Source organism: Rhinolophus sinicus, linkage group LG15 (genome assembly GCF_036562045.2).
Source record: "Rhinolophus sinicus isolate RSC01 linkage group LG15, ASM3656204v1, whole genome shotgun sequence".
NCBI lineage: Eukaryota > Metazoa > Chordata > Mammalia > Chiroptera > Rhinolophidae > Rhinolophus > Rhinolophus sinicus.
Genome location: NC_133764.1, coordinates 7134055 through 7160786, shown reverse-complemented (window position 1 = coordinate 7160786; position 26732 = coordinate 7134055). Strand labels below are relative to the sequence as shown.

General features: G+C 44.8%; 1 protein-coding gene across 2 annotated transcripts in view; it reads left to right on the top strand.

Moving 5' to 3' along the window:
- DNAH9 (dynein axonemal heavy chain 9) overlaps nucleotides 1–26732 on the top strand; it is a 241202-nt gene that overhangs the window by 209564 nt on the left and 4906 nt on the right. For both annotated transcript variants that reach the window (XM_074319350.1, XM_074319351.1), the window contains 7 exons: nucleotides 4293–4420; nucleotides 6991–7218; nucleotides 10915–11106; nucleotides 12162–12353; nucleotides 14960–15130; nucleotides 19404–19586; nucleotides 25214–25603. In XM_074319350.1, coding sequence (XP_074175451.1) covers nucleotides 4293–4420; nucleotides 6991–7218; nucleotides 10915–11106; nucleotides 12162–12353; nucleotides 14960–15130; nucleotides 19404–19586; nucleotides 25214–25603 — 1484 coding nt within the window. The remainder of the gene's footprint in view (nucleotides 1–4292; nucleotides 4421–6990; nucleotides 7219–10914; nucleotides 11107–12161; nucleotides 12354–14959; nucleotides 15131–19403; nucleotides 19587–25213; nucleotides 25604–26732) is intronic.

The window sequence follows — 26732 nt, the reverse complement described above, 5'->3', positions numbered from 1 at the left end:
GATTTTAGGAGTTCTCTAAGCCCCTGAAGCTCGTTCATTGACACTTAATGAGAAATCTATGCTTTTCTACCACTTTTGAGCCCCTTAATCTACTCCAGGATTTTCCTTTCTCAACAGTTTTGAAGGAGGGGGAGAGAGGAGAAAGAAATTCCATCCCTATTTCTTGGCCTCTATTTTAACATGAAACCTACCACCATCCACTCCTACTGCTTTCCTTCTTGCCTTCTCAGATTAATCCTTTACCAAGATTAATTTTACCCTCTTTCTGTCTCTTCTCATCACCTTCTTCCTAAATGAGCCACATTTCCTTATTTGCACAATAATGTTTGCTTTTGCTTCACCTGAAAGCAATCATTCTTTGTTTCCAATCACCAGTAATACCTTCCTCCTAGGGTTACTGTGAGGATAAAAATGAAATCTCAGATGTGAAAAAGTTTTTGAAAGGTTAAAGGTACAGTAGCAATGGACGACATTATAATGGTGATGACGATTGGTCTGTTCTTGGAGGCAGCCCAGTTTGCCTTTCTTTACATCTTTTTTCATCCCTTTCCAAAGCATAGCTTCATCTTTGGCCTTCCCAACAGAGGACTTTCCCTGTTTGCTCTTATGCAGGCATCTTCTATGTTCTTTCTTTCACTTGACTCTAGCGTGGTCTTGCTTGGTCTCCATTTTCCTTTATCTAATTACTTGGCTTTGACAAAATAAATTCTGTTATTTCCATTTTAGGATCAGAAAGAAGCTGTATCTACCACCTTCGCCTTTCACTGCCTCCTTTTTCTCTTTCCAGTGTTCTGGCCAGAACTACTAGGAGCTCACTTAGATTTCTGTAGGCCTGCCACAAGGTGTGTTCAAAGAAACAATTTTCAAGGTAGTGTCTTTGCACACAGATTATCAACACTTGCTTAGAGTCTCTTTTTCATTGTTTCTGGCCCCATTCTCTTTTCTGTAAGAGTTCATTGAAAGTTGGTTAGGTTGGAGCAAGTACGGTCTTTAGAGAGTGGCTTAAAGATTGGCAGATTATTGCTCTTTGTGTGGAGAAAGACTCATTTGTTGAAGTGCCAGGATGCAGGAGCGTGAATAGAGAGAGTGTATCCTCAAGTCTGAGGCTACAAGAAGAGATGGGATTTAGAGAACAGATCGGTGATAGGCAGAGGGAGGACATGTCTTCCACTGAAATGGGGATGAGACATAATAGGAATGTTCAGAGATACAGGCAAAATGGCAGTACATTGAAGGAATTTCTACCAGATGGCCTATGTTTTCTCAGGGAAGTAGAGAGTGAAGCGAACTGCTGAGCAGAAGGGGGTGAGAGGTCCATTCAGAATTTTAAAGGAAAAGGAAATGAGCAATGTAGCCAACTTCTGGGGACATGAAAAGATTACCAAACAGCATTGAGGTTGAGAATCTTGAACTTGTGGTAGCTCCAATTCACTAAATGTATTATTTTTCTTTGATTAATAGAGTTGTCCAGGGTTGAGATTTTATAAAAGTTAGGTGATGCAGAAGAATTGGTTAATGGAGTCGAGGATTTTGTAAGATCATAGTTCAAATTAAGGATCATTGGTCCATATTAAAATAAGAAGAAGGTAAAGGTAAAGATTAGAAAAAAAATGGAGGAGCCAATGAACTGGACATTTCACTGAATTAGAATAGTAGGAGAGGTGGGAGTAAGAGAGTAAACAATCAGACAACAGGAAGTAATGGTCATGAGTTGATATGAAGGAATGGTGTTTCAGGAATGGGACAGTTCTTGATAATAAAGGTCTCAGGTGAAACATTGGGAGTGGATAACAGAAATCGAACAGAGTTAAGTTCTTTGAAGATGAAGAAACATGAGGTTGGATGTTGGCTGTGTTACATAGTCACAATAAAGTTTACCAGGAATGATGAAACAGGAAGTGTGGAAGGAATTAAAACAAGTTCCAAAGCCCTTAATAAATGTGAATCTCACTAGGGAGTTGGTAGAAGGCAGAGAATATTAAAAAGTTAGTAGATAATACAGCCAGGTGGCATGTGTTTTGTTTTGGTTTGGTTTGGGGTTTTTTGGTTTGTTTGTTTGTTTGTTTGTTTTTGTTTTGCTTTTATGAGAATGGAGCAGAAATAGCCTGCAAGCAGCAAGAGAAGGCTAGAAAATGTTCCTCTTCCTCCCAGCCCACGGGTATGTGGAACTAGGGAGAGGGCCACAGAAGTTGCAATGTCCTCAAGTGGATTAAAGGTTGAAGGAACATGCTATGAAGGTTTTAAGGGAGGTTTCCAATGGGGCATAGTTCCAGGTGACACCACCAGATGGAGAATTGGAAGGAAGATCAGAAACGGAAAGATAAGTTAAAGGCGGTGGGGATGGGGACACAGAAGCCATAGTACAAAACAATATGCAGGTGAAACCCCAAGAGAACGTAACTGTCTAAAGGGGCTTGCTGATGACCCGGAAAGGTGCCTTGAGAGCCTCAGAGTTGCAAATGCAAGGCCCCAGCAAGGTCGCCTTGTCACATGACAAGACTCACATGTGGTGCCGTCATCTTCAGCTGAGTGTTCAGTTGGTGTACATCTGTCAGATTTTCCCCTTCTCGTCATCTCGAAGATCCATTTCTTGCTCCTCAGTCTGATCGTCATGCCTGAAGCCTAGATTAATGAAAACAGAGCCGAGCTGGCCTCTGCAGTGCTAGACTTTGCCCCCAATGGTCCCTCCAGTCTGTCGTTTTCAAAGTAATCTTTTTTAAGCCCCTCTTTCCCCATATCCTTCTTTTTCTAATAAAGAAAAGAAATAGGCCCTTTTGTAAGTAGAAATGTCACCAAGGTTATCTAATAATCCCGGTACCTTTTATCCTGGTATTTTTCTCTGGAATAAATTGTTTATATCCTTGGTTCTAAAGCTGACATCAAATCTATTGCCAGCTAGGATTTATAGAGTTTAATAAGGGTATTTCTTGGGTTTATCTCAGTTGAATCTATAATAACTATTTTTCACTAGAAAAGTCATCATCTTGCTTTGTCTCATCCAGTTGAAGGAGAGTCTATACTTCTTTTAGTATTTATAAGAAATGTCCAATATTGAAAGTTTTCTTTAAATTTTCTTTAACAAGTACATATTCAACTTTAGCTCCTCTAAAACTAAAATTTTTAAGTACAGACTTTTATTCTTTTTGGTTTTTTTTTAATTTCTCTCTTTTTTTTTTATCTAGTATACTTCACCTTCCTAGAAGAATTGCTCAATGATTCCTTCCTGGTGTTATACATTTTTATGATCCTTTTGCCTAAATAATATTATGTAATTTTTCAAAACGTTGTTATATTGGGTTAATAGCTGGTGTGCAAGCAGAACTGGTCCACTATATTAAAGTCATTTCTTTGTGTAGAGTTTTTCTTGGACTGGAGGACAACACATGAGCATTGGTCTTGCTCCAGTGATGTGGCTGTGGTATTTGTGTTGGTAGAGCCGTTCTCTTACTCCATTCCCAACACCAGCAACACCCAACAGGTGTATCGAAATACATCCAAGAGACCATTTACACCTATGCAACCAAGTCCCATGATGTCTTCCCTCGTGCCTCTCTTCACTCTAATTCATGCAAAATGATGAGATAAAACTTTCCCATGTGTTGGGATTAATAGGGGAGGCAGTTAATACGGCGTAAATTATATGAAGTCAGAACTACCTGAATTCTACACCTGCTGGCCTTACGTCCCATTAAAATTCCAGGGAAAATATACAGAGGGTGCCACAAAAACGTATATACATTTTAAGAAAAGAAACAACTGTGTTAAAATTACGCTGATGGTAACCACTTTGAGCACCTCTTGTAATTGCAGAAGTCAAACGTGACTTCAGTATATATTGAGTATTACAATTTTAATACAGTTTTCTCCTTTCTTAAAGTGTGTATACCTTTTTGTGGCACCCTCTGTGTATTGAGAGGATAAAGCAGGTGAGACAGGGCCACATCCACATGCTAGCAACTCTTCGAGCCTCTCTCACGAGCACTCTTCAGGAAGATGGAGCGAGGCCTGGCACTCAGGTCAGAGGTGTACAGAAGAGCATCAGCATTCTGGGGGCTAAGAGAGGAGGGCAGGTGAAGCACTTTTGGTCTAGACGAGTGCTTCCTTCTGTTTGGGAAGAGAACACTGGAGGCAGCCCACGGTGAAGGATAAAGGTCAGTCTACGAGGCTCCGGGTATGGGTTCAGGCATGCCTCTGTTTGAGGAGTGATATGGAAGTGTGTGTTTCCTTATGAGCATTAGACAATACAGATCATTAGACCCAAGAGATAAATAACAACTCTATACTCCTTGTAGGTAAAAAACTTGGATATACCTGCAACAATCGGAACTTTCACAACGTGTCTTTGGGGCAAGGACAGGAGGTCATAGCTGAGGCCGCCCTGGACCTCGCTGCCAAGAAAGGTCACTGGGTCATTTTGCAGGTATGGCCCCTCTTCCCTGCTGGGGGTCGTTCTGGACCCCATACCTGTCTGGACCTCACATCACAGTCTCTGGGCTTCTCTGCCCTCTTCCCCTCTGACCCACCTTTCCTTCCACACCCTTGCCCCCTTCACTTCCTTCTCATGTCTCTTTCCAATTCTCCTCCCTCATGTTCTTTTCCTCACCCCACCTCCAATAACTCCTCTCCTCTTTCTCCTGTTCCTACCACTCTCTCTGGTTTAAAGAGCTCTACTTACAAAAGAAAGCCGATTCCTACCCGAATGCATACTCAGAAAGTTGACATTCAGTTGAAGGCCATGGCAGCTGGATTTTTTTTGTCTGCTGAGCTCTTCCCATGGATTTCATAGAACTCCCTTGCAGTATTTTTCCATTGTGTTACATGTTTTCTGTTCTCTGTTACCTGCATGATTAGAACATTGCCTGTGTAACTAGAACTTGGCCTCATCATTGAGAGTTCACGTTGGTGTTTGGAAATCTGGATAACCCACTGCTGATAATTTCAGTAAACCCTTACGAGAAATAAAGGCCTTCTCTTCTCTTATGGCCTGTCCTCCTATTCCTGTTTTATACACCCTGTATGCATGCTGGGGCTGGGGCCTAGCATGTGCCTTACTCCTCTCTCCTATAACGTCCTACCACCACCTCTATTAGCACATCCATGGCTGTCAAGAGGATTTAATATATGGGTGTGTTCTTCACTGCATTTCCCTGGGGAAAGAGATGTTCCTTATTTACCTTTTAGCACCCAGCACATTACTGCAAACATAGTACACGCTCAACTCAATGAAGAAATCAATGAAGAAAAAATAGATGACAAAGCCAGTCACTCCCATCTTGTCTTGACTGATTACCAAGAACTTCCCCATCTCTTTGCTATTGACTGCACCTCGTCTTGCTGCTGGGTCTTCATCAGTTAGCCTATTATTTATGTGGTGCCTAACAACTGAGGGAGCTGCCACTCCCTGCGATTCTTTTTCCAGAAACAGTGGGAATCTCATAGAAAAGATGGTGACAGGTGGGGTTCCTGCTTCCTCCCATGTGGATCTCCACGTGCTGGGGTGTGTGCTCTCCACAGCTGTCTCAGGTGCATTTGCCAAAGAGACCCCCTTCTGGCACTAGTGCCTTCAGGAAGCCAGCCCTCAGCCGATGAACAGGGAGTGTTTCCTCCCCCAGAACCTACCGGCTGCCCAGGACCCCCACATCTGGTGCTGATGTGGTTTCTGAAAGCTCACGAAGATTAAACCCGGAAGTTGGAATTCCCAGAGAAGTAGCAGTTACTCGCTAACAGAACCCTGGCTCTTGGGCAGCCCTGGCTCTCGGGCAGCCCACTACAGTCTGCACTCCAAGAGAGAGATCATAAATGAATTCTTTAATTTACCATGTTTTCATTTCAACAACCACTATTAACTCTTATATGGCATTTTATAGTATGCAATGCCCTTTCAAACCCATTACCTTTGATTATTTGTAGCAACTCTGTGAAATGAGTATGGCAAATATTATTGTTATTTCTTTTTATAGAAGAGAAAGCAGCACTCAGAGACCAGATTGCTGTGGCCTAAGTACTATGCTCAGTGACGTGCTGTGTATTTAAGCCTCTGCAAGCAAGCTTCCTCAAATATTTATCGAGGAGCTTTTCTCCATCCATCATAATGAAGCATATTGCAAGGAAGCAAAGGGACTATCTTTACTAAAGTGAAAGGAGCATTCTGCAAAGTAGTATTGAAAAATATATGTAGGTTTAGATAGACAGACAGACAGACAAATAGAAATCCCAATGGGGAGAGAAGAGCTCAAAGACACAACAGAGGGTCTTGGGCTTGGAGTAGGGACATCTGTGAGCAGTAGTGACTCTGTGTGGGAAGATAAGTTTGGAAACAATTAGCTGAATGGTTTGGAGAGAGGGAGGACGGCATCAGGAAAACTAGCTAGAAGGAGTTTAAATCAGTGCTTTTCAAGTTTTATCCTGCATCCCAATCACTGGAGGATCTTATTAAAATGCACTGATTCAGTAAGTCTGGGTGACGCCTAAGAGTCTGCATTTCTAACTAGCTCCCAGGTAATGCCAGCATTGCTGGCCCATGGGCCCCACTTTTGAGCATCGGAGTTCAATAATCCAGGCATCGGATGGCAGGGATCTGGATTTGGAACGTAACCACGTCAGACTCCTACAACGTGGCCCCCAGTCCAGCAGCATCACCATCACCTGGGAACTTGTTCACAATGCAAATTCTCAGGCTCCACCCCAGACCTACTGAATCAGAGACTCTGGATGGGACCCAAGCAGCTTTGTTTCAATAAGCCCTCTGGGGGATTCTGATGCATAATCAAGTCTGAGAACACAGTGCAGGAGAGACTTAAGATATGAGGGAAAGGGTTCGATTGCAGGATAGTAGGAGGTCCCCATTACTGGGAATCCCAAGACTCAGCCTACAGTGTGATTTATTTTAAGCTACGGCCAGGTCCCTCCTCCAGCTGCCTCCCTAGTAACTGTTTACTGCTAGCGTAACTAAGCAGATGCCTGTATTGAGGGGGACTTCCTTCCCACCAGAACATCCACCTGGTGGCCAAGTGGCTCAGCACCCTGGAGAAGAAGCTGGAGGAGCACAGCCAAAACAGCCACCCAGAGTTCCGGGTCTTCATGAGTGCAGAGCCTGCACCCTCCCCTGAGGGCCACATCATCCCCCAGGGGATCCTGGAGAGTGCCATTAAGATCACCAGTGAGCCTCCCACAGGCATGCATGCCAACCTGCACAAGGCCCTGGACAACTTCACTCAGGTACGGCCTGGGAGGGCGAGAGGGGCACCCACCTCACCACGAATTCAGCTGGGTGGGGGCAGAACGTGAAGACGGGGTGGGGTGGGGTGGGGACCAGCTGGGCTACGGGGAAATGCCAGATGGGAGCAAAATGTGTTCTCTTGGAGAGTGACCTTCACCCCGTGCCTACTTGGTACAACCTGCCTCCCAAGTCCCTGATACACCTGGGAGACCCGAGCTTAGGGTCTTTCTTGGGCAAGAGGTATGGGAAAATTTTCTGCAAGTCCTCATGTTAACTAAATATTCCAGGATGGGAAAGGGCATGTTGCTATAAATCTAATTGATATGATTGATATACTGGTCACACATTTATCGGCTAAGCATACTGTCTTCAAGCAGGGGGTTGACCCTCACATTGAGATGATAATAGTTGATACGTTCCTGCAACTTGAGTATCAGGGCTTCAAATAATCCAGTGGTTGGGCGGTGGGGATCGGGACTTGGAATGTCACCATGAGTTAGACTCTTAAAGTGTAACTGGCAGGACAGCAACATCAGCATCAATTTGTTAGAAAGTAGATTCTCAGGCCCCCACCTAGACCTCCGGAGTCATCTGTGTTCCAGCAAGCTCTCCAGGGGATTCTCTTATACTTTCAACTTTGAGAACCCTATGCTACAGTGAGACTAAGAATAGCTTCAAATGCAGGCTACTCCATTACTGGAATTTCCATTTCTGGGAATTCTAAGACTCATCTTGTGGAGTGTTTATTAAAAGTCTAGACCAAGCCCATGGGTGGCTGACTCCATATGTAAAGTAGCACTTGCAAAGTCTGCTGGACAGGCCTCTTTCATCTTCTCAGGAAGGCATCCTTTCCTGTTGCTTCTTCCTGGGAGAGTTCTACCTCCCTGGCAAAGGGAATGCACAAAGGTGTGACTCCCAGGAGGGTGGGGGCCATGGAGGCCACCTTCAGATCCATCCAGTACACTAGCCTTGGCGACGTCCAAGGAGACTGTTCTAGGATCTGTTGGGAAGGCTTTATGATAGCATCAGTGAGTCTCTAGCTTCGTAGAACCCACGCAAAACTCACTACAAATCCCAGTTGGGTCATCTAGGTAACAGACCATCCAAGAGGACAACTATTCTAGCTAGCCCGACAGAAACCATCAGAAACAGGAGCCTTCTGGGGACTAGTTTAACTTAAAATGAAGACCATTTGGCGACTAGAGTCTCAGATTTCACTGTGTATGCCATCCCTCTTGATGTCGGAATCAAGCAGTCCAGCATGGACAGGAAGTTGCCGCAAAGAATTTCAGAAGTGAAACTTGTCCGGTCTCCTCCTATTTCATTCACCTTCCCAACCCAACTCCAAACCCACACATAATCTGGAACAGAGAATTCAGAATGTTTTAACTTGCCCAGTATAATGTGGGACAAAGAGTAGGCTGCTGTCATGTCCACGGGCATTCTTTTTTTCATTCTTTATTTTTCCTAAGTAAACCTTGACTAAATTCTTAGGTACTCTGTATCAGAGGTCAAAACTTCTAAATTTTCTAGATTTCCTATTCCATGTGGGGGAGATACACATGCTTAACTTTGAAATCTACAGCTGTTGGTGGTTCCAAGCGAAGACATTTCTGCCCTAAGAATGCATGCACATAATGCCACTGAAATGTACACTTCAGAATCGTTAAGATGGTAAAGTTTATGTAATGGGTATTTAAACAATTTTTTATAATGAAGGTTGGGAAAAAAAGCACTGGGATATAGTTAGCGAGTTCTATTAAAGGCTACAAGCAGACCATTCCCAGCTCTGCTGCCTTGAGGGTCATGGACAGAGGCAGGGAGGAGGGCAGCAGAGGCCTCACGTTATATCTCCTAATAATGACCATCATAATATTTTCCGTGGTAGGATTATTGTCATCTCTCTCCATATCTGGCTTCATCTTCATAGCCTCCCCATGGGCCCTTGTTCTTGGGTTATCTGTCTGCAAGCCTGATGTCTAGTCTTGGTCTTCAGGCAGCTAGAACTACATCCTAAGAGATGCTGGCTTTTCCAGGTTATTCTGTCCTTACCAACAGTTGGTTTGGGGCCATGTATAGCCATCTTCAATCACTCATTCTGAGAGAGAGGGATAGATTGATGAGTATATTCATTGTTCACAAGAGGTTTAATTATTCCATTCTGCTTTTATAAGTGCCCTGGATCAGAGACCTGGTTAATACCCCCTATTATCCACTCTCTTTCTTCAGAGCTCTTGTTTTAACCACTTAAGGGACAGATGATAGAACTGAGCTCTTTTTATTCTTCTTCCCTGATAGCTGTGCTGTTAGGGGATGGTTATTTTACTCTGACTTTTGTTTGAGTGTGCCACTGTCAACCAGTTTCAGCATTTTAATATGTATTTCCTTGTTTGGGCTTAGAGGCATTTTTCAGCCAGACCCATTTTTTTTCAAAAGTGTCAGAAGTAACAAAGGAAGCACGCTACGTGTCGGTAGAGAACAGCTCTGTCCACAAAGCCGTCAATAAATGTCTGCTTGCACGAGGCAGTTACTTGGCCTTTTGCATCACCTCTGACCTGTCCCGTCCGTACCTTTGTGGCAAACATGGTACCCAACAGAGGCAGCAGGGTGGTCCCCACATAGCCAAGAGAAAATGAGATGGTCTCACGGGTTGGTTTTCCATGAGAAATGTCAGTTCTACCAGAAGATTAGTCTGTCCTGTCTCCTGTGTCCCCCTGCCCGTGTGAGCAAAGTCTAAGGACCAGTTCGTAGGAGAGACACCAGGACTGAACCCAGTCTGATGTGTGTGAGCTTGGAAAGTGCCTTCCTTGGGCTCCAGCTGCAATGTTTTCCTAAACAGAGAGGGTCTCACTTGGAGGAACTTTTTAATTCCAAAGAATCCAGGTTCTTATCCTGTCATCCCTTCAAAATGCAGAATTCCCCCTCCCCACTATTACCACCAAGCACAATTCCATTGCCTCCCTCTCAACTATGTCCTGCTTCTCTTTTCTTCCATCTGTCCTTTCTTTCACCCTCTCTTCACAAGCCAAACCTTTTCTCCTGGCCTTGTGCTCTGCAGCCAGGACCCCTCAGCATGTATCCCATCTCCCCTGCTCAGGTTTGGAGGAGCAGTTAGGATGGTGAAGGCCATGCCACTCCTCTGTTTCTTGTGTCTCTGAGTCCCATCCTCCACGTCCTTGCAGCAGCTTCCCCAGCTGATGAGCCAGGAATTCCTCAGTCATACAGGCAGTAATTACACCTACTAAAGTTCTGTGACGGCCAAGAAAAGCATGGCAGGAAGGGAAGAAATTAGAAATGATGCTGTAGGAGTCCCCATCCACACACCAGCGCAAAGTGACATGAATATGACCAATGGGACACTCCTGTGGCCACTGCTCCATTTTCCTTTAGCTGTGCTTGAGAACTTAATTAGCATGTCCATGTGTGCAAACTTTAACCGTAAACCACACTGAGTTCTAACCTGAATCTAAGCCTTAACTCAGATTCTAAACTACAAGCCAACCCTCTGCAAGGTCCCCTCAAACCCTGAGCCCATGCCTACCCACAATGCAATCCATAGTCCCTCCTGTATGTCGCTCAGGCCCTAACCAGGTAATTTTATCCAGAGCAGCCCCAGCCACCCTAACCCACACCCTGGCCTGGCCTGCAGAACAGCAGTTCTGTGCTAATGTTGGACGTGACCCTTTTCCTTTCAGGACACCCTGGACATGTGTTCCCGGGAGACAGAGTTTAAGAGCATCCTCTTTGCTCTTTGTTATTTTCACGCGGTGGTGGCGGAAAGACGAAAGTTTGGGCCCCAGGGATGGAATCGCTCTTACCCCTTCACTACTGGGGACCTCACAATCTCTGTGAACGTGCTCTACAACTTCCTGGAGGCCAATGCAAAGGTAAAGGTGCCAGCCAGCTCAGAGGTAGAGCTGGAGGGCCACCTCTGAGAAGGATGGTGGGCCAATCCCAGGGCCAGTGTGAGGCCGAGCAGAGGACCACAAAAAGCTCCGAAAATCAAACCTGTGACTCACACCTGGTGTGAGTCAGTCCCATCAGTGTTTGTTCCAGGGCACAGACCACCCCTGCATGCACAGCTTTGGAGGGAACTGTGGACTGGCCAGAAGAGACCCCACGCTCCCCTCATACATGTTCCCAATGTAGTTAGCCAAGGACACAGATATTTTCATGGGAAACTCAGTTCCTCATATAGGTATGGTCTTGTCAAAGCTGAAGAAGCCAAATTCCTGCTCATTCTGTCTGATATCTCTATTTCAAAGAAAACTGACACTAACAATCCATGCTCTTCCACATATGGGCCTGTTCAGACCATCAAAGCTAAAGCTCTTCTGGTTCATAGGCCAAACACAGCATCAACAAGACTTCCTCCTCTTCTTGGTGAGGAAAGAAATCAGGCCCAGACGCCCTCAGCAATCCCTCTGCCTTCCAGGGACCCAAGAAACACCCCCCCCCCCCAACTCCATCCCTTCTTTGGCTACACTGCGGCAGGGCTTTTCCCAGGGTCTTCCCTCCCTGACTTGAACACCAGTAAATTTGCCTGCTGCATTTCATTCACTTTGGACTTTCAAAGGAGACAATTAGTCAATCTAATTAATGGCAGGAAATTAGAAAAGTACCCTGGGCCTCACATTCTTCCGTTTGACATTTGCCTATTTAAAGGGCTTGTTGGTAGAGCCAGACTTCTCTGCCACAGTTAATGACCTTGAGAGAGGGAAGGCATATATGCCAAGGGTTGGCACCTTACCTATACTCACCCTTTGATGTAATTCTTCAAGCAGTAATGAGCTCCCACACATGCCTGCCTCTGCTGGGTACTGGGGATATGCAGGTGAATGAAACATTGCTCCTCATTCAAAGAGCATCCCGTCTTGTACCTTACGCTCTGCCCGCACGTCAGACCAGCCTGTGTATAGCTCTTTCTTTCCCTGTCTCTCAGGTCCCCTATGATGATTTGCGTTACCTCTTTGGAGAGATCATGTATGGAGGCCATATCACCGATGATTGGGACAGGAGACTCTGCAAGACCTATCTGGAGGAATTCATCAAACCAGAAATGCTAGAAGGAGAGTTGTCTCTGGCCCCAGGGTTCCCACTCCCGAGCAACATGGACTACAATGGTTACCATCAGGTAAGTCTGCCCTCTCCTCATGGCAGCATGACGGTTTCCCCGTGGGGCCTGGGTCTTCCTTCAGTGCTGCCCTACACAGCTTAGGGATGCTCACACAGGGCCAAGGAAGCATGGCTTAAAGAGCTGAGCTTATGTAAGTGTGCTTCTCAGCCCCAAGTTCACCCTGTTCAGTTGGAGGGCTTCTCAGCCCCAAGTTCACCCTGTTCAGTTGGAGGGCTATAGCATTTCCAGCCTCGAATCCAAGATACAATTGAGCCTTTGGAGATCTTTTTGTTTTTGATGTTTGGTTCAATAATTCTATTTGTTGCTGTTTTCTATAAATGACATCTGGGGCATTCATTTGATTGTTTTCATTCAGCATATTGATAAAGCCATTTTTATCAAAATTTCAGGTAAGAACTCAGCCAACTTTTGCTGAAGTTTATATTAGGGATTCTAAATGTCTTAAAGAGGACATGATCTTCTGGGCAGATCACTCACCCCTCTTATTCTTTGTTGGTCGCTATGAACATAGGCGCATGTGCCCACATACACATACCAAGAAAAACATTCAAATGGAGCTTTTTCATACTACTTTGGGTTTTCATTTTACTATTACTACAGCTATTTTTAAGGTGCTCATCTTTGCCTATTTGGCCTGCCACGGAAAATAGATTGAAAGATTTTTTTTTTTTTTTAACTTTTCCATTGCTTGACTTTTGAACATACCTAAAGGAAATACTGGTCATAAAAATATTAACTACAAACTTTAATTTTTTTTTTAATTCATGAAATTTAAGAAGATAAGTCATAATAGTCATTTGATCCAAAAGAGATCCAAGATGGCGGAGTAGGTAAACACTGTGCCTGCCTCCTCCCATGAACACATTAAAATTACAACTAAATTATAAGACAATCAATCTGCAGCACCATCTGAGACTGATAGGAGGGGTGCAGACACTTAACAGGCTGGCCCCAAACCTCTATGTGGCAGTTGAAAACTCGGAGGGATATCTCAGCCATGGAGGTTCCCCCCTGAGGAGTGAGAGACCCCAGCCCCACATAGTAGCTATATTTTTCATATAAATCTTAAGAAAAGAATTTAGATAAAGGACCTGCTGCAGGATGGGAGCCATCATCATAGGTAACTGCAATTTAATAGCAACCAGGAGTGATGGACAAGGAAGAACTTGGCCCGTTGGCTCAAAGCCCTCTCTGTGCCCCAATGTTAAGATGGCCCAGCAAACACTTATTTACCAAACACTTGCTTTCATGTGAACTGCCTTCCTCCCCTTTGAAGTCCCACACCACAACACCCACCCACCCCTTTTCTTTAGCTCAGGACGGCATATAAGCCTTAACTGCTGGGTTTCTCCTCGGGTCCCACATTCTTATGGACCCCGCCCCCCCCCCCCCCAAATGTACCTTAGTGATAAATTTGATTATTTCTTCCTGTTTAAAAAAAGCTATTTGATCTAGAAAAACTGGACCTATGAGAATAAATTAAAACCAATAACACCCTAAAAAAATAAGAGGAATTTTTAAAAAACTGCTTGACCCAAGGCTTCAGGGCTTTAGCCAAGAAAATTGTGCAAGAGCACCCCCTAGTGTCCGTAGAGCAATTTGCCAAGAGGCTGGAGCCGTGAAGGGCAGCATGGTTTGCACACTTCCAAATGACTGAGGTAGGTTTTTCTTCTTGTCATCGCTCCCTTTAATCTGCCAGTTAATAGATGGCTACAGAGAACCTACCAAGAAGTCCAGCCTTATGCTGGCTGCTGGAAGAAATACAAAAATAAACACACAAATTACCCTTTAAGGAATGAGCAATAAATATTTTCCTTAGACTAGATGGGACTAACACCAAGAAATCGTCCAAGTCAGAATAGAAGCTAAACTTGAGGGATATTTTCTCACTGTAATAGAAAGAATTGTGAAAGAGTAATCAGAGAATATTTGGAGAAGGAAGGGCGCCTTCAACGCTGAGGAGGAGTTTTTAGCGAGGGCAGACTGTGGCCACCACAACTGATCACAGAGATGGGCTATTTGGCTGACACACTGTTTAAAATCTGAGTACTTCTCATTGAGGCAAGAACTCTCCAGTTCAAAGCAGAGGTCCCCAAGCTCTACTCCCAGTTCACACAGTAATTGTGCATACGTGGGCCCATGTTTGCACTTAGGTTTGTCATCCTTGATTGTGTTAAACAGAGGGAGAGGAAAGGAGTTTCAGGGGAAGAGATCAGAGCTCCTAGAAGAACTGGAGTAAAAATACCCGGTAGGGTTTAGTATTTCTGAGAACTCTGAGACCTTCTTGTGTGTGGAGGGACAGGTGTGTGTATCGGGGAGCAGTGGGAGGGGGCGAGCCTGGAGATGGATAAAGTCCTCTCTGCTTCCAGAAACAGAGAATGACCTCATGAATGTGGAAGTTCTGGAAAACTGGCCCAGCATACATAAATGGCTGGTGTGGAAGGAAGGTGGTGTAAACAGGTGGTGAGCACGCTGGTATCAGCCAGTGGTGGTGAGCAGCATTCAGCTAGAGGGCCAAAGGAATACTGTGGAGTACGAATCGGAGTGGGAGATGGGAAATACGTCTTGGTGTGTTTTTAAGTGAGCTTGCCCTTGCCTTTCAGTACGTTGACGCCGAGCTGCCCCCAGAGTCACCATATCTCTATGGCCTCCACCCCAACGCCGAGATCGGCTTCCTGACCCAGACCTCAGAAAAACTCTTTCGCACGGTGCTGGAGCTACAGCCCCGGGACAGCCAAGCTGGAGATGGAGCAGGGCCCACAAGAGAGGAAAAGGTATATGGAGGGCATTGCTTGCGATCCCTCTGGGGAGCTGAGGATTGCAGATGGAGAGTCCTCTCCCACGGGTCTCGTTGCCGGTTCACAGCCCAGACCACACCGTGCATACCTTCCTCTCACATGCCCGCCCGTCCAGCCTGGACATGGCTGCCCTTCAACTCCAGGAGCCCCTTCCCCCTCCCCGTAATGTCACCACGCTGGCCATCTGGTTACATCATAGGAAGTCCCTGCCACTGGGTTAGGCAGTTTGCTTTGCTAGTTCACCCAAAGTCCATTTTTATTCAGTTTGTCTGCCAAAGTGAAGAAAGGTCAGGGTTGAACAACAGTGGTTTGGGAAGCTTGAAACTGACTTTGTGATTCTTTGGCAAACTGAGTAATGATGGGTGGGAAGCTGCTAATAAACACCTCCACCCTCATTCCACTAACTAGATGCTCACTTGAATTCAGTCATCTTCTCTAAGATAAAAATGCCTTCCCTTTGTGTGGATGACATTCAATCAGGCAGTCTACTAACACACAGTTAAGTGCTACTAAGCATAAGACTTCCTGAAGTTTCAGGAAATGCGAGTAATTATAGGGTGAGTTTGGGTTTGGGGACAACCAAAGGCAATGCAAGGGCCCTGTCCCTGGTGTGGACGCAACAGAGGGCAGAAAAGGAGTGGGACATTGAAGTGAAACTTCTCAGGGAAGCTCTTCCTAAGACAGGCTAATTCATCCTCTGAGAGATACCTTCTTCACCCCACCTTCACTCCACAGCACTGCCCGCATTCCTGTAATTAGAGATACCACTGGGCTGACAAGAGAACCTACTTAGAAGACTAAAGATTAAGAAACCCAGAGAATGACCAAACTTTTAGACTCCTGGGACTGATTTTAGAAAACCAACTGATACTAAAGGAGTTCTGTTTAAGTTAGGGACCGGTGTCATTAAAATAGTAGTTCTCAAATTTTAATATACCTCTAAATGAGCTAGGAAGCTTGAAATTCTGATTCTGAGGTCTGGGGTTAGGTCCAGGAATTTGCACCCTAGCAATTTTGAGGCAGGTGAGCATACTTTGAGAAAGGTGCCCTAAATCACACTATTCGGACTGTTCCACCATTCGATACAGAAGATATAAGTTGACAACAAAAGGAAAAGAAGAAATTTTACATTACCTAGAAACTAAACTACATAGAATGAAAAATGTTCCTAGCGCTAAAAATGAAAAAAGCTGGGACTGTATAAGTAATAGATTTAGGATTCTTCAGATGACATTCAAAGAAGCTTCTAGGTCTTGAAACTTCCTTATCCCTTCCTTCCAACTAATTCAAGGAACGGTGTGTGTGTGTGTGTGTGTGTGTGTGTGTGTGTGTGTGTCTCAGAAATGGATAAACTATGATCACTTGCCAAAATAGGAGAACCTAGTACCACCACAGATATCAGGAAATGGGCAGATTTTGCTAATATACAGAGTTCTTACATATGGAAAAAGAAGGAGAGAGAGGAAGCGAGGAGGGAAAAGAAGAACACCAGATAAATTCACATCATAATACAAATGGTCAATACAAATATTCTCAATGTCACTCATAACTAAATGAAGTTAAGTGAAATATCATTTTTCACCTAATGGTAAAGATTTTTAAATGTGATAATAGAGTAGTGAGGGCATAAGAAAATAGGCACTTTCATCTCTGCTGGTAGGTTTAAATTACAGGCCAATTTGACCTAGCTACTGAAATTTAAAATGTTCATATTTTTTACTCATAATTCTATAGCAATTCAACTAGTGAAAACACTCAAAAGTGCACAGATTTTATGATATATTTTTATTGATTGATTGCAGGATTGCTTTTAGAAGTAAAGATGATAAACAGACCAAATATCCATCAATAGGGGAATAAATTATGGTATGCCAAACAGTGAAATAATGCATACTGTTTAAAAAAAAAAAAAACAAGGAAAATCCATATGTACTAACAAGGGAACGTGTCCAAGATTTATCACAAGGTGAAAAAAGCAAGCTGGAAAAGTTATGTGTAGAATGATTCCATTAGTGATAGAAAGAGGAGTGGAGGGATGGGAAAGGGAGGGAGGGAAGAAGAGAGACAGGAAGGAAGCTATCACAGACATGATAAATATGGGAGGGAGGGAGGGAGGGAGGGATGGAGTTATGTGCATTGAAGCATACTTGTAGGAATTATAAACTTAAAAACTAGCAGTTAGTTGGGTTTTTTCCCCTTTGAGGGAAGAGGAAAATTTGTGGGAGGATTTTGATTCTAATATCATATGGACCTATAATGTTTAGGTTTTTATGGTAAGCATTTATTACTTTCCCTAAAGGAAAAAATGGCAGAGATGTTTGCCTGTGGAAATAAAGGAGACCACATCTCTTGGGACCTACTCCTCCCATCGGAAGGGGCTTTGGGGCTCCTCTGAGCAAAAGAGGGAACCTGTCCGTCTGTGTCTATGGATCTGCTCTCATCCCAAACAGTCTTCTCTCCGGCCGCAGGCTGGTCTCAGAATCCTCCAAGGCCTGACCAGTGACAGAATAGAACTGTTTTCCTGTGTTCAATGTATTTTGGAATGATGCCTCCAAACTATCTTTTCATCTCCTTGTGAATAATGTCCAAATGGTAGCTCACTGTTACACGGCTGTTCCTGCAAATTCCGCTCCAGAGACAGAAATATGATATAATTTTAGCCATTTGTCTTCTACCCTAGCAGCAGCCTTCAGGTACCATTAAAATTCCATTCCAGTTTTTGCTGTGACAGCAGCAGAGACCCATTTGTGACAGGGTGAAGTGTTTTACTTTCTTTTTCTAACATCAGCTCTTTTCCTAGAGAATGTATTGTATGTTAACAATACAAGGTAAAGTGAATATCAATAATCCTTTACATTTATATACTTTTTCATAGCTTTCAGATGCTGCCACATTCATCAACTCATTGGATTTGATCTTCGCATCAGCCCTGGGAGTTGGGGGGGAGGGGCAGGTGGAGGAAGATGCTCTTTGAAATTTTTATAGATGCAGAAAATTGAGGCCTAAATGTCTTGCTAAAATTCACGTGGGTAATGCATAAATAACCGAACTGTATTAACTCAGTCAGAGTTCTTTGGTGGCAAACAACAGAGACCAATGTAGCTGAAATAGGCAAGAAATAGCTCACTATATCAAAGGAATCAACCTAAGAAAGGATAGAACCACAATGGCCCTGGAGCCCAGGGAGAAAGAAAAGAGGACAGTCTTTTCAGGGCACTTCCGTCCTGTCAGTGGCTCCAGCCACTTGCTGTCCCTGAATCCCAGGCTTGAGATTCAAATTCTTATGCTCCTGGAACAGATAATCAGGTTGGCCTACTTGGGTCACGGGAGGGCTGGGCCCCATGACTCTACCCCCAAACAATGGGGACAAGGTCGATTTATCAAGGAGAGAGGGACCTGTTAAGAGGAAGAGGAGAGAGACAAGGAACAGACAAAAACAATAGACATCTACCCCTTGTGTCTGGAGCTCAGCTCTCAGGATCCAGGAAAGCTAGCTCTCTCTCTCCTGCTGGCTCCCTGCCTCCCTGCCTCCCTGCCTCCCTGCCTCCATGCATCCTTTTCTGCTGGCCATGTGTTCTGTTATATCCATACTTGTTTTGTTTTTATTTCTCTTCTGACAGACTTCCTGGGCTTACTCATTTACTTCAAAATGGCAGACTCAGCCTCCAAGTGCTTACCCCAAAATAACTCAGTATCTCGATGCTTCAATTCCTATTTTCCAGGACAGAGATCCTGGCTGTGCTAGCGCCACTGGTCTAATTAGCTGACAGTTTGTGCGGCAAAAGGAATCATGGGGTGGGAGAGGAGGTTTACATGATAGATGGGGATGCTTCTTCCAGGACCCAAGGACAGAAACCCCAGTGCAGCCTCATGGAAACTCAGAATGGAATGTATTTATATTCATCACTGCAGTTTCATGGAGCCCAGAAGGACCACCCTGGGCCCAAGTCTATTCTATGCCTTTCTAGCTTGATATTCACAGATAGGTGGGTCAGTTCCTGGGTTTCTCTGACTCCCAATTCTTGGAAAGGCATCTGTGCTCATCTTTTTAAGCAGGCTGCACAAGTCACAGCCTGTGGAGGGGCCGTCCTGTGGCTGGTCTTCAACCCCGGATCCATTGACCTAAGCGAGCAGGCAAGAACTGGCCAGGAGACGGGTGACTGGCACCTTTAGTGCAATATCACAGGAGAATGGAGTCCTTCTGGAGATGAGAGTCCCTCTAAACCCTGTGTTTCCTCTTGTGGGGCAGGTCAGAGCCCTCCTGGAAGAAATACTGGAGCGGGTGACAGACGAGTTTAACCTCCCAGAGCTGATGGCCAGAGTGGAGGAGCGCACCCCCTACACGGCCGTGGCCTTCCAGGAGTGCGAGCGCATGAACGTCCTCACCAGGGAGGTGCAGCGCTCACTGAGGGAGCTGGACCTCGGCTTGAAGGTGGGTGTGGTCTTGGGTAGGACGGGCATTGCCCGCTGGGCCCCCTTGGGGAGGAAGTGACACCGGGAAACCTGGGAGCCGGAGAGCCATGCTGCTACAGCAATCTGAGTGCCCAGGAAGGGATCACTCCCAGAAACCGGAGTCTGTTCCCACTGAAGGGAGGGTAAGACACGAGGTGGAGAAACCTGAAGCTGTGCTGACATCAGAGTGACGTGTGCTAGTTGCCCAGGAGAGTACGACATGGACAGTTAAGTTCCCGAACTCATCCTAGAAAAAGTGCTACGTACCTCATTGCTGAATAGCACTACGGTCACCTTCGAAGTACTCCCCTTGGGAACCTATTCACCAACATCAGAACCTAGTCCGCCCTTCAAAGAAATTTTGGAACTCTTTTTCTGGAATGGCCATCAGAGCTGTCGTCGAATTACCCTTGATGTCCCAATGTCATCAAAATGTCTTCGTTTCAATACTTCCTTTATCTTCAGGTAAAGAAAGAAGTCATTGGGGGTCAGCTCAGGTGAGTGGGGAGGATGTTCCAGTATAGTTATTTGTTTACTGGCTAAAAACTCCCTCACAGACAGTGCCGTGTGAGCTGGTGCATTGTCGTGATGCAAGAGCCATGAACTGTTGGTGAAAAGTTCAGGTCGTCTAACGTTTTCACGCAGCCTTTTCAGCACATCCAAATAGTAAACATGGTTAACTGTTGGTCCAGTTGGAACAAATTCATAATAAATAATGCCTCTGAGATCAAAAAGGTTAGCAACATCATTGCAACAAGTTCGCGAACTTAATTGTCAGACCTCATATACTCTGAGTGACTGTCGCCAGGGAGTAGTCTTGACACCCTGGTGTCTTCTACTGACACAGGTAAAATTGCTTTCATGGGAGGCAAAAACGTGTGCTGGATAACAGGCCAGGCTCTCGACTCCCTGGGCTCAGCTCCAAGCCCTCGCTGGGTAGCCTCAAAGTGACTTCAATCTCACTGTGTCTCAGTTTCGTCACCTGTGAAACAGGGATCATGGTCCTACTTCACGGGGCTTTTGGAAAGATTAAATAAATGGATTTCCATAGAGTGTTCAGAACAATGCACAGCACATGGTAAGTAACCTAAAAGGATTAGCTGATAGTATTATTATCACCGCATCAGGGGAAAGGAAAGAACTGTAATCATTTACAACCTCAAGGTTGTTTGAAAGATCTGATAGACCCAAAGTTGCACAGGCTCTGAGGTTTCCCGTGAACAATGAAAAACTCTATTTCTACAACTAATTATTTACACAAGTTAACTGTATTCACCACAAGATGATTATGTCCAGTGCCTCGCACAGAGCCTGGTAGATATGAGTTCTTTTGATGGTTCACCTTATCATGGAAAGGCCAGCTGCCTTTTCGGAACCGAGGAAGGTGAGTATTGCCAGTTTACATCACCACATTTATTAAAAGAATTGTAGCCCAGACAGAGGCAAAGTGAGAACTCCATTTTGTAGCCGACAGTGAAAGCACAGCCAAGCCCTGTGGGTCGGGCTGTGGGGTGCTGCCACCTCTGTGTCTGGCTCTTGGAGTCATACAACCATGGTCACATGTACATCGGAAAAACAACTGTAAGTTTCTTTTCATGTGGTCACATAGAAACTATGAAATAGGCTGCAACATCGAGGTTAGTGGAGTTTTTTTTTAATCTGTTAATTTATCTTTTCCCCCAGTATGCATGGAGGGAAATAAGAGAAAGGTGAGATGGGAAGGGATGTTGAAGATCAACAGTGTTTGGTAATGTTTCCAAATTATGCACAGTCTGTAATCAAATGAAGGAAAAAATTTCACAGAACACTCTTGAACGTAAACAAGGACGTTGCCTGTCACATTATGCAGCTCCATCACTGTGGCACGCAGGTACATCCGTAATTACCCTGAGTAAGTTTGTTGCAATCTTAGCTTATTGAATCCATGCAATTTGACGCAGTCTATTTACCCATTCGACTTCTGATTCATTCACTCATTTTTCTTCCGAGAGCCTCCACTGCGGTTGGGTGTCAGGAATCACAGAGCGTGCCAGGGCAGAGATGAAGGGGGCAGGGAGAACCTTTTCTTTCCTTTCAGCCTATGCAAGCAGTGTTGATTGATGAGTTCTTTGGGCAAATCTCGGCCCTCCATCCCGGAGGATGCAAAGGAGGCTGAAAGGGGAGCCTCCCTCCGCAGAACGACAATCTTGGAAAAACAAGCACACAACTGATTATAACACAATGCAGAATTAATTAAATGTCGCATAGAGAGATGTGGGAGAAGAAAGGGAAAAACAAGTGTGGAGGATCAGGGAAGGCCCCAGAGGACAAGTGGCATTAAGGGGCTTTGGAGGAAGGTAGGATTACGGCAGCGGGTGACACAGAAGAGTGTTCCAGAGCCTCCCTGCAGATGGGCCCCAAGCCTGCTCTAAGATTTAAACAACTTTGGCCAGAGCACAGTCCACTCAGGTGAGTAATAGTGATATGGTAACTGGTGTTGACAGAACAATGACCCAGAAGCTGTAAGAACAACTGTATATTTATTGCCTTTTTCTCCTGGTCCGTCTATAAGCTGGAGGACAGATACAGCAATCTCCATTTACAAATGCTGTCATGAAAATCCAGTCTCATTAGGACAGGTGCCCAAATTAACCTGGTCATCAGACTTCCTGGGGGTTTTATCACAATACACATTCCCCTCTCCACCCTCCAGCCCTACCAACCTCCGGAGCCACGTTCTGTGAACCTCTATTTTTAACCAGAAGCCAGGTAATTCTTGTAATGACTCAAGTTTGTGAAGCACAGTATTAAGGCAAGTTGGTAGAATAAAGAGATGGACAAATATCTTCATGGGAAAAGGAAGGTGCAAGGAGATGTCAGCAGAGTTCAGAGGAGTGAAAGTTTTTAAGTCTTTGGAAGAGAGAACTGCGCTTGTTTCTTCTCTGCCCCTCCTCTGAAAATGAGTCACTTCTACTTCTGCTCCATGTCATGAGAATATCTCAGTTCAGACACCTAAGTACAAGTCTAATGATTCCTTCTTTTCCTAAATCGTTCCTGCTTCACGCTCAAACTGGCAAAACCTAAGAGAGAGTATATTCTTTAAGGCCTCATCACTTGCACATTCAATTAGTCAATGCAAAATCATTGTCAGAATAAATTATAATCATATTACAAGCAGCTGTGTGAAATTTTTAAGAAAGCCAAGTTACGCATTTTATGTTCCTCTGCTATAAAAATGATTTTAGATTTCTAAAGGGTGTTAAAAGTTGAGTATTGCATATATATTTTTTATTGCCATGTTTCCCCAAAAATAAGACCTTAGCCTGATAAATCATCTCTAATGTGTCTTTTGGAGCAAAAATTAATATAAGACCGAGTCCTATATTATAGTAAAATAAGACCAGGTCTTATATTAACTTTTTCTCCAAAAGACGCATTAGAGCTGATTGTCCAGCTAGGTCTTATTTTTGGGGAAACACAGTGTTAGATTTTATTTTTTAGAGCATTTTTAGATTCACAGCAAAACTGAGCAGGAGGTGCAGAGAGTTCCTATATACACACTGCCCCCTCCACACACAGCTGCCCCCACTGTCAGCGTCCCCAACAGAGTGGTCCATTTGTTACAACTACTGAGCCTGCATCGACTCATCATAATGACCCAAAGTCCAGAGTGTACATTAGGGTTCACTCTTGGTGTTGTCCATTCTGTGGATTTGGGCAAATATAATGACATGTATAATGATGTGTAGCCACCATTACAGTGTTTGAGAGAATAGTTTCACTGCCCTAAATATCCTCTATATTGCATATATTTTAAGCACGTCATTCCTCTGATCACAGCGAAACTTGGAGAAGTAGAGGTTCACATGACCTCATTGTTTTCAGAAGTGGCACATGAGACATGGTAACGCAGAGTAAGAGGTGGACTCAGCCAGAGGAGGTAACGGGGAAACAAAGGACTTTGCCCCATCTGAGTTCATCTCTGTTTGTCTCACTCTGCCACCGCCCTCAAAAGAGGGGCTAAAAGACTGAGATATTTTCATCACACTTTTTCCAGTAATGCTGACCCAGTTCTGTTATGTCATGTTACAGGACGACTCCAGGACAGCAAATCTGTACAGTCGTATGCCCATGAACACGTTTTATTAAGACTGCAATATATAGGACTCTTTAGGCCTGGCAAAACCACACACATACTACAGTTTACCACACAGAAAACAAAGCCTTTCTATTTAGACCAGAGCTGGCCAGTAGAACTTTCTATGATAATAGGAATGTTCCATATCTGTGCTAATAAGGTCACATGTGGCTACTGAGCACATAAAATGTAGCTAATGTGACTAAGGAGCTGAAATTTCATCTTGTAATTTTAATTCACTTGCATATAAACAGCTACATAGGGCTAGCGGTTGTCAGATCAGACACAGTTGGCTTAAAGCATCTGTACTGAATACAATGTAAGGCCCAAAATAATGGGTAAGGACTTGCCTAGCAGCCATGTCTGCCAGAGAGAATATCAGGTCATTTTCCCATAGAAAAGAGGCCCTCTTCGTGCCCAAAGGTGACTTCAAGCACCTCCCCACCAAATGGCTTACAGCTCTTCAAGGCCATCAGTTTAGGCCACTGCACTTCTCCCACTGACCTCTTTTCTCTGGCGTGTATTAGTCTGCTCAGGCTGCCATAACAAAATACCACAGACTGGGGGCCTTAAACAACAGACATTTATCTTCTCACAGCTCTGGAGGCTGGAAACAAGGTCAAGGTGCTGGCAGATCTGTGTCTGGCGAGAGCCCACTTTCTGCTTCATAGACAGCTGTCTCTTGCTGTGTCCTCACATGGCAGACAGAGCAGGGGAGCTCCAGGGAGTCTTCCTATGAGGGCGCCAATCCCATTCATGAGGGCTCCACCCTCATGACCTAATCACCTCTCAGAGGCCCCACCTCCTAATACCCTCACCCTGTGGGTTAGGATTTCAACATATGCATTTGCGGGTACACAAATACTCAGTCCATAACACAAACCCTATGTGGGAATCACTGCAATAGAGATGGGGGCTTCAGAGTACTGCTAGATCCTTGGCATAACCAAGTTACCAAAGTTTAATTTAAAGATAATTTTCAGTATAAACCTTTCCTTACAGATTTTATCTAGCTGTTGGAAGAGGGTCCCTTAAAGTTGACTAGGTGTCTAATAGTTTGATTTCTGAAGGCAATCCTTGAGTTGGGGGACTATAGATCCTGTGGGTTTTAGCTTTTTGTGTTTCTGAGCTGCATGTTAAGAGCCTGCAGAACTGTGACAAAGGCTGGAGGAGAATCATGGAGCCCACGCTTCAGGGTAGGATTGAATCAGCATGGAACTAACTCACAGGTGGTTTGAGGTCCAGAGTGGATCAGTCCACTACTGCTGGCAATGTAGACTCTGATATCACTGGAGCAGGGAGAGTTTTAAAGGACCAGTTTCCATGAGACAACCCTTGCAAATCAAGCACTAGACAGGACAGTCATTGCATCACCCACTACTGAAGCCATCTCCTGTCTTCCTGAGGGCCATGGGCCAGAGGTCCATCAAGCCAGCTCTTTGAACAGACTTGCTGCCCCTTCACTGTCCCCTCTCACTCTTTGTCTTCAGGGGGAGCTGACCATGACCAGCGACATGGAGAACATACAGAGTGCCCTGTACCTAGACACAGTGCCAGAGCCCTGGGCCAGGCGAGCCTACCCTTCCACAGCAGGCCTGGCAGTCTGGTTTGCGGACCTCCAACTCCGAATCAAGGAGTTGGAAGCCTGGGTAGGCGACTTCGCGATGCCGTCCACCGTGTGGCTGACAGGCTTCTTCAACCCCCAGTCCTTCCTCACCGCCATAATGCAGTCCATGGCCCGCAAGAATGAGTGGCCACTGGACCAGATGGCCCTGCAGTGTGATGTCACAAAGAAGAACAGAGAGGAATTCAGAAGCCCTCCTCGGGAAGGGGCCTACGTCTACGGTCTCTTCATGGAAGGTGCTCGCTGGGATGCACAGGTAAATCCTGGGATGAGCCGAGGGACATCCTTTGGAGGCTGTCTCCCATAAAATATGGTTACTAAAAGGGGTGCCCCTGAATCTTTTGACCTAGATAACCTTTCCTTGAGGTTGGCAAGCCATTTTTATGCAACCTGGGATGGTGCAGAGAGCACAGGCTTTGCTGAGTGAATAGAGTGGTTAAAAGCTAGCGCTCTGGAACCAGACGGGTAGGATCTGATTCCCAGCACCACTATTAATTAACTCTGTGACTTTGGAATATAGTTCTACCTCTCCAAATCTTAGTTTACTCAAGTATTAAATGGGAAAATGGAGTTGCTATGAAAATTAAATGAGTTTATAAGCAAGACACTTAGACTGGCACATAGGGAGTGGTGAAAAAGTGTTGGAGTCAGCAATCCCTGCTGCTGTGTGACCTGGGGATAGCATTTCACCTCCCTGGTCCATTTCCTTCATTCATGAACTCTAGGATGTCAGAAATCCCCTTTACCTTTTGCATCGTCCCATCAGCAAAGGGGAGCCAGTAGATATGACATTTTTGAAAGGATTCCTCACTGAAAGCTAATAAAAATTGGAGTCACCGTAAGACTGGAACTGTTTATCATGGTTAGGAAATTGGCAAACAAGCACAGATGACTAGGATAAGTGACATGAACAAGGATGGATAACTCTAGAACAAATTTACATTTGTTGTACACATGAGCCAGAAGGAGCACTTAGTCAAACATCTTATTGGCAAGTGACACTAGACTATTCTTAGAGGCAGTATCAAGCTAATGGGGAAAAACTGTTAGAAGACCTAGAAGATCCTAGAAGGCCGTGTAAATATACATGCAGAGCTGTACTGAGTTGAACAGTGTCCTTCCAAAATTCATGTCCACCCAGAACCTTAGAATGGGATCTTATTTGGAAATAGGGTCCTAGGAGAGTAGAGCAGGTCCTAAATCCAATGCTTGGCATCCTTATAAGAAGGTCATATTGGAGACACAGAAGAGAATGTCCTGTGAAGACAGAGGTGGAGATTAGAGTGATGCATCTGCTACAAACCAAGGAATGCCAAGGATTGCCAGCAACCACCAGAAGCTAGGAAGAGGCATGAGACAGTTTCTGCCTCGGAGCCTCCAGGAGG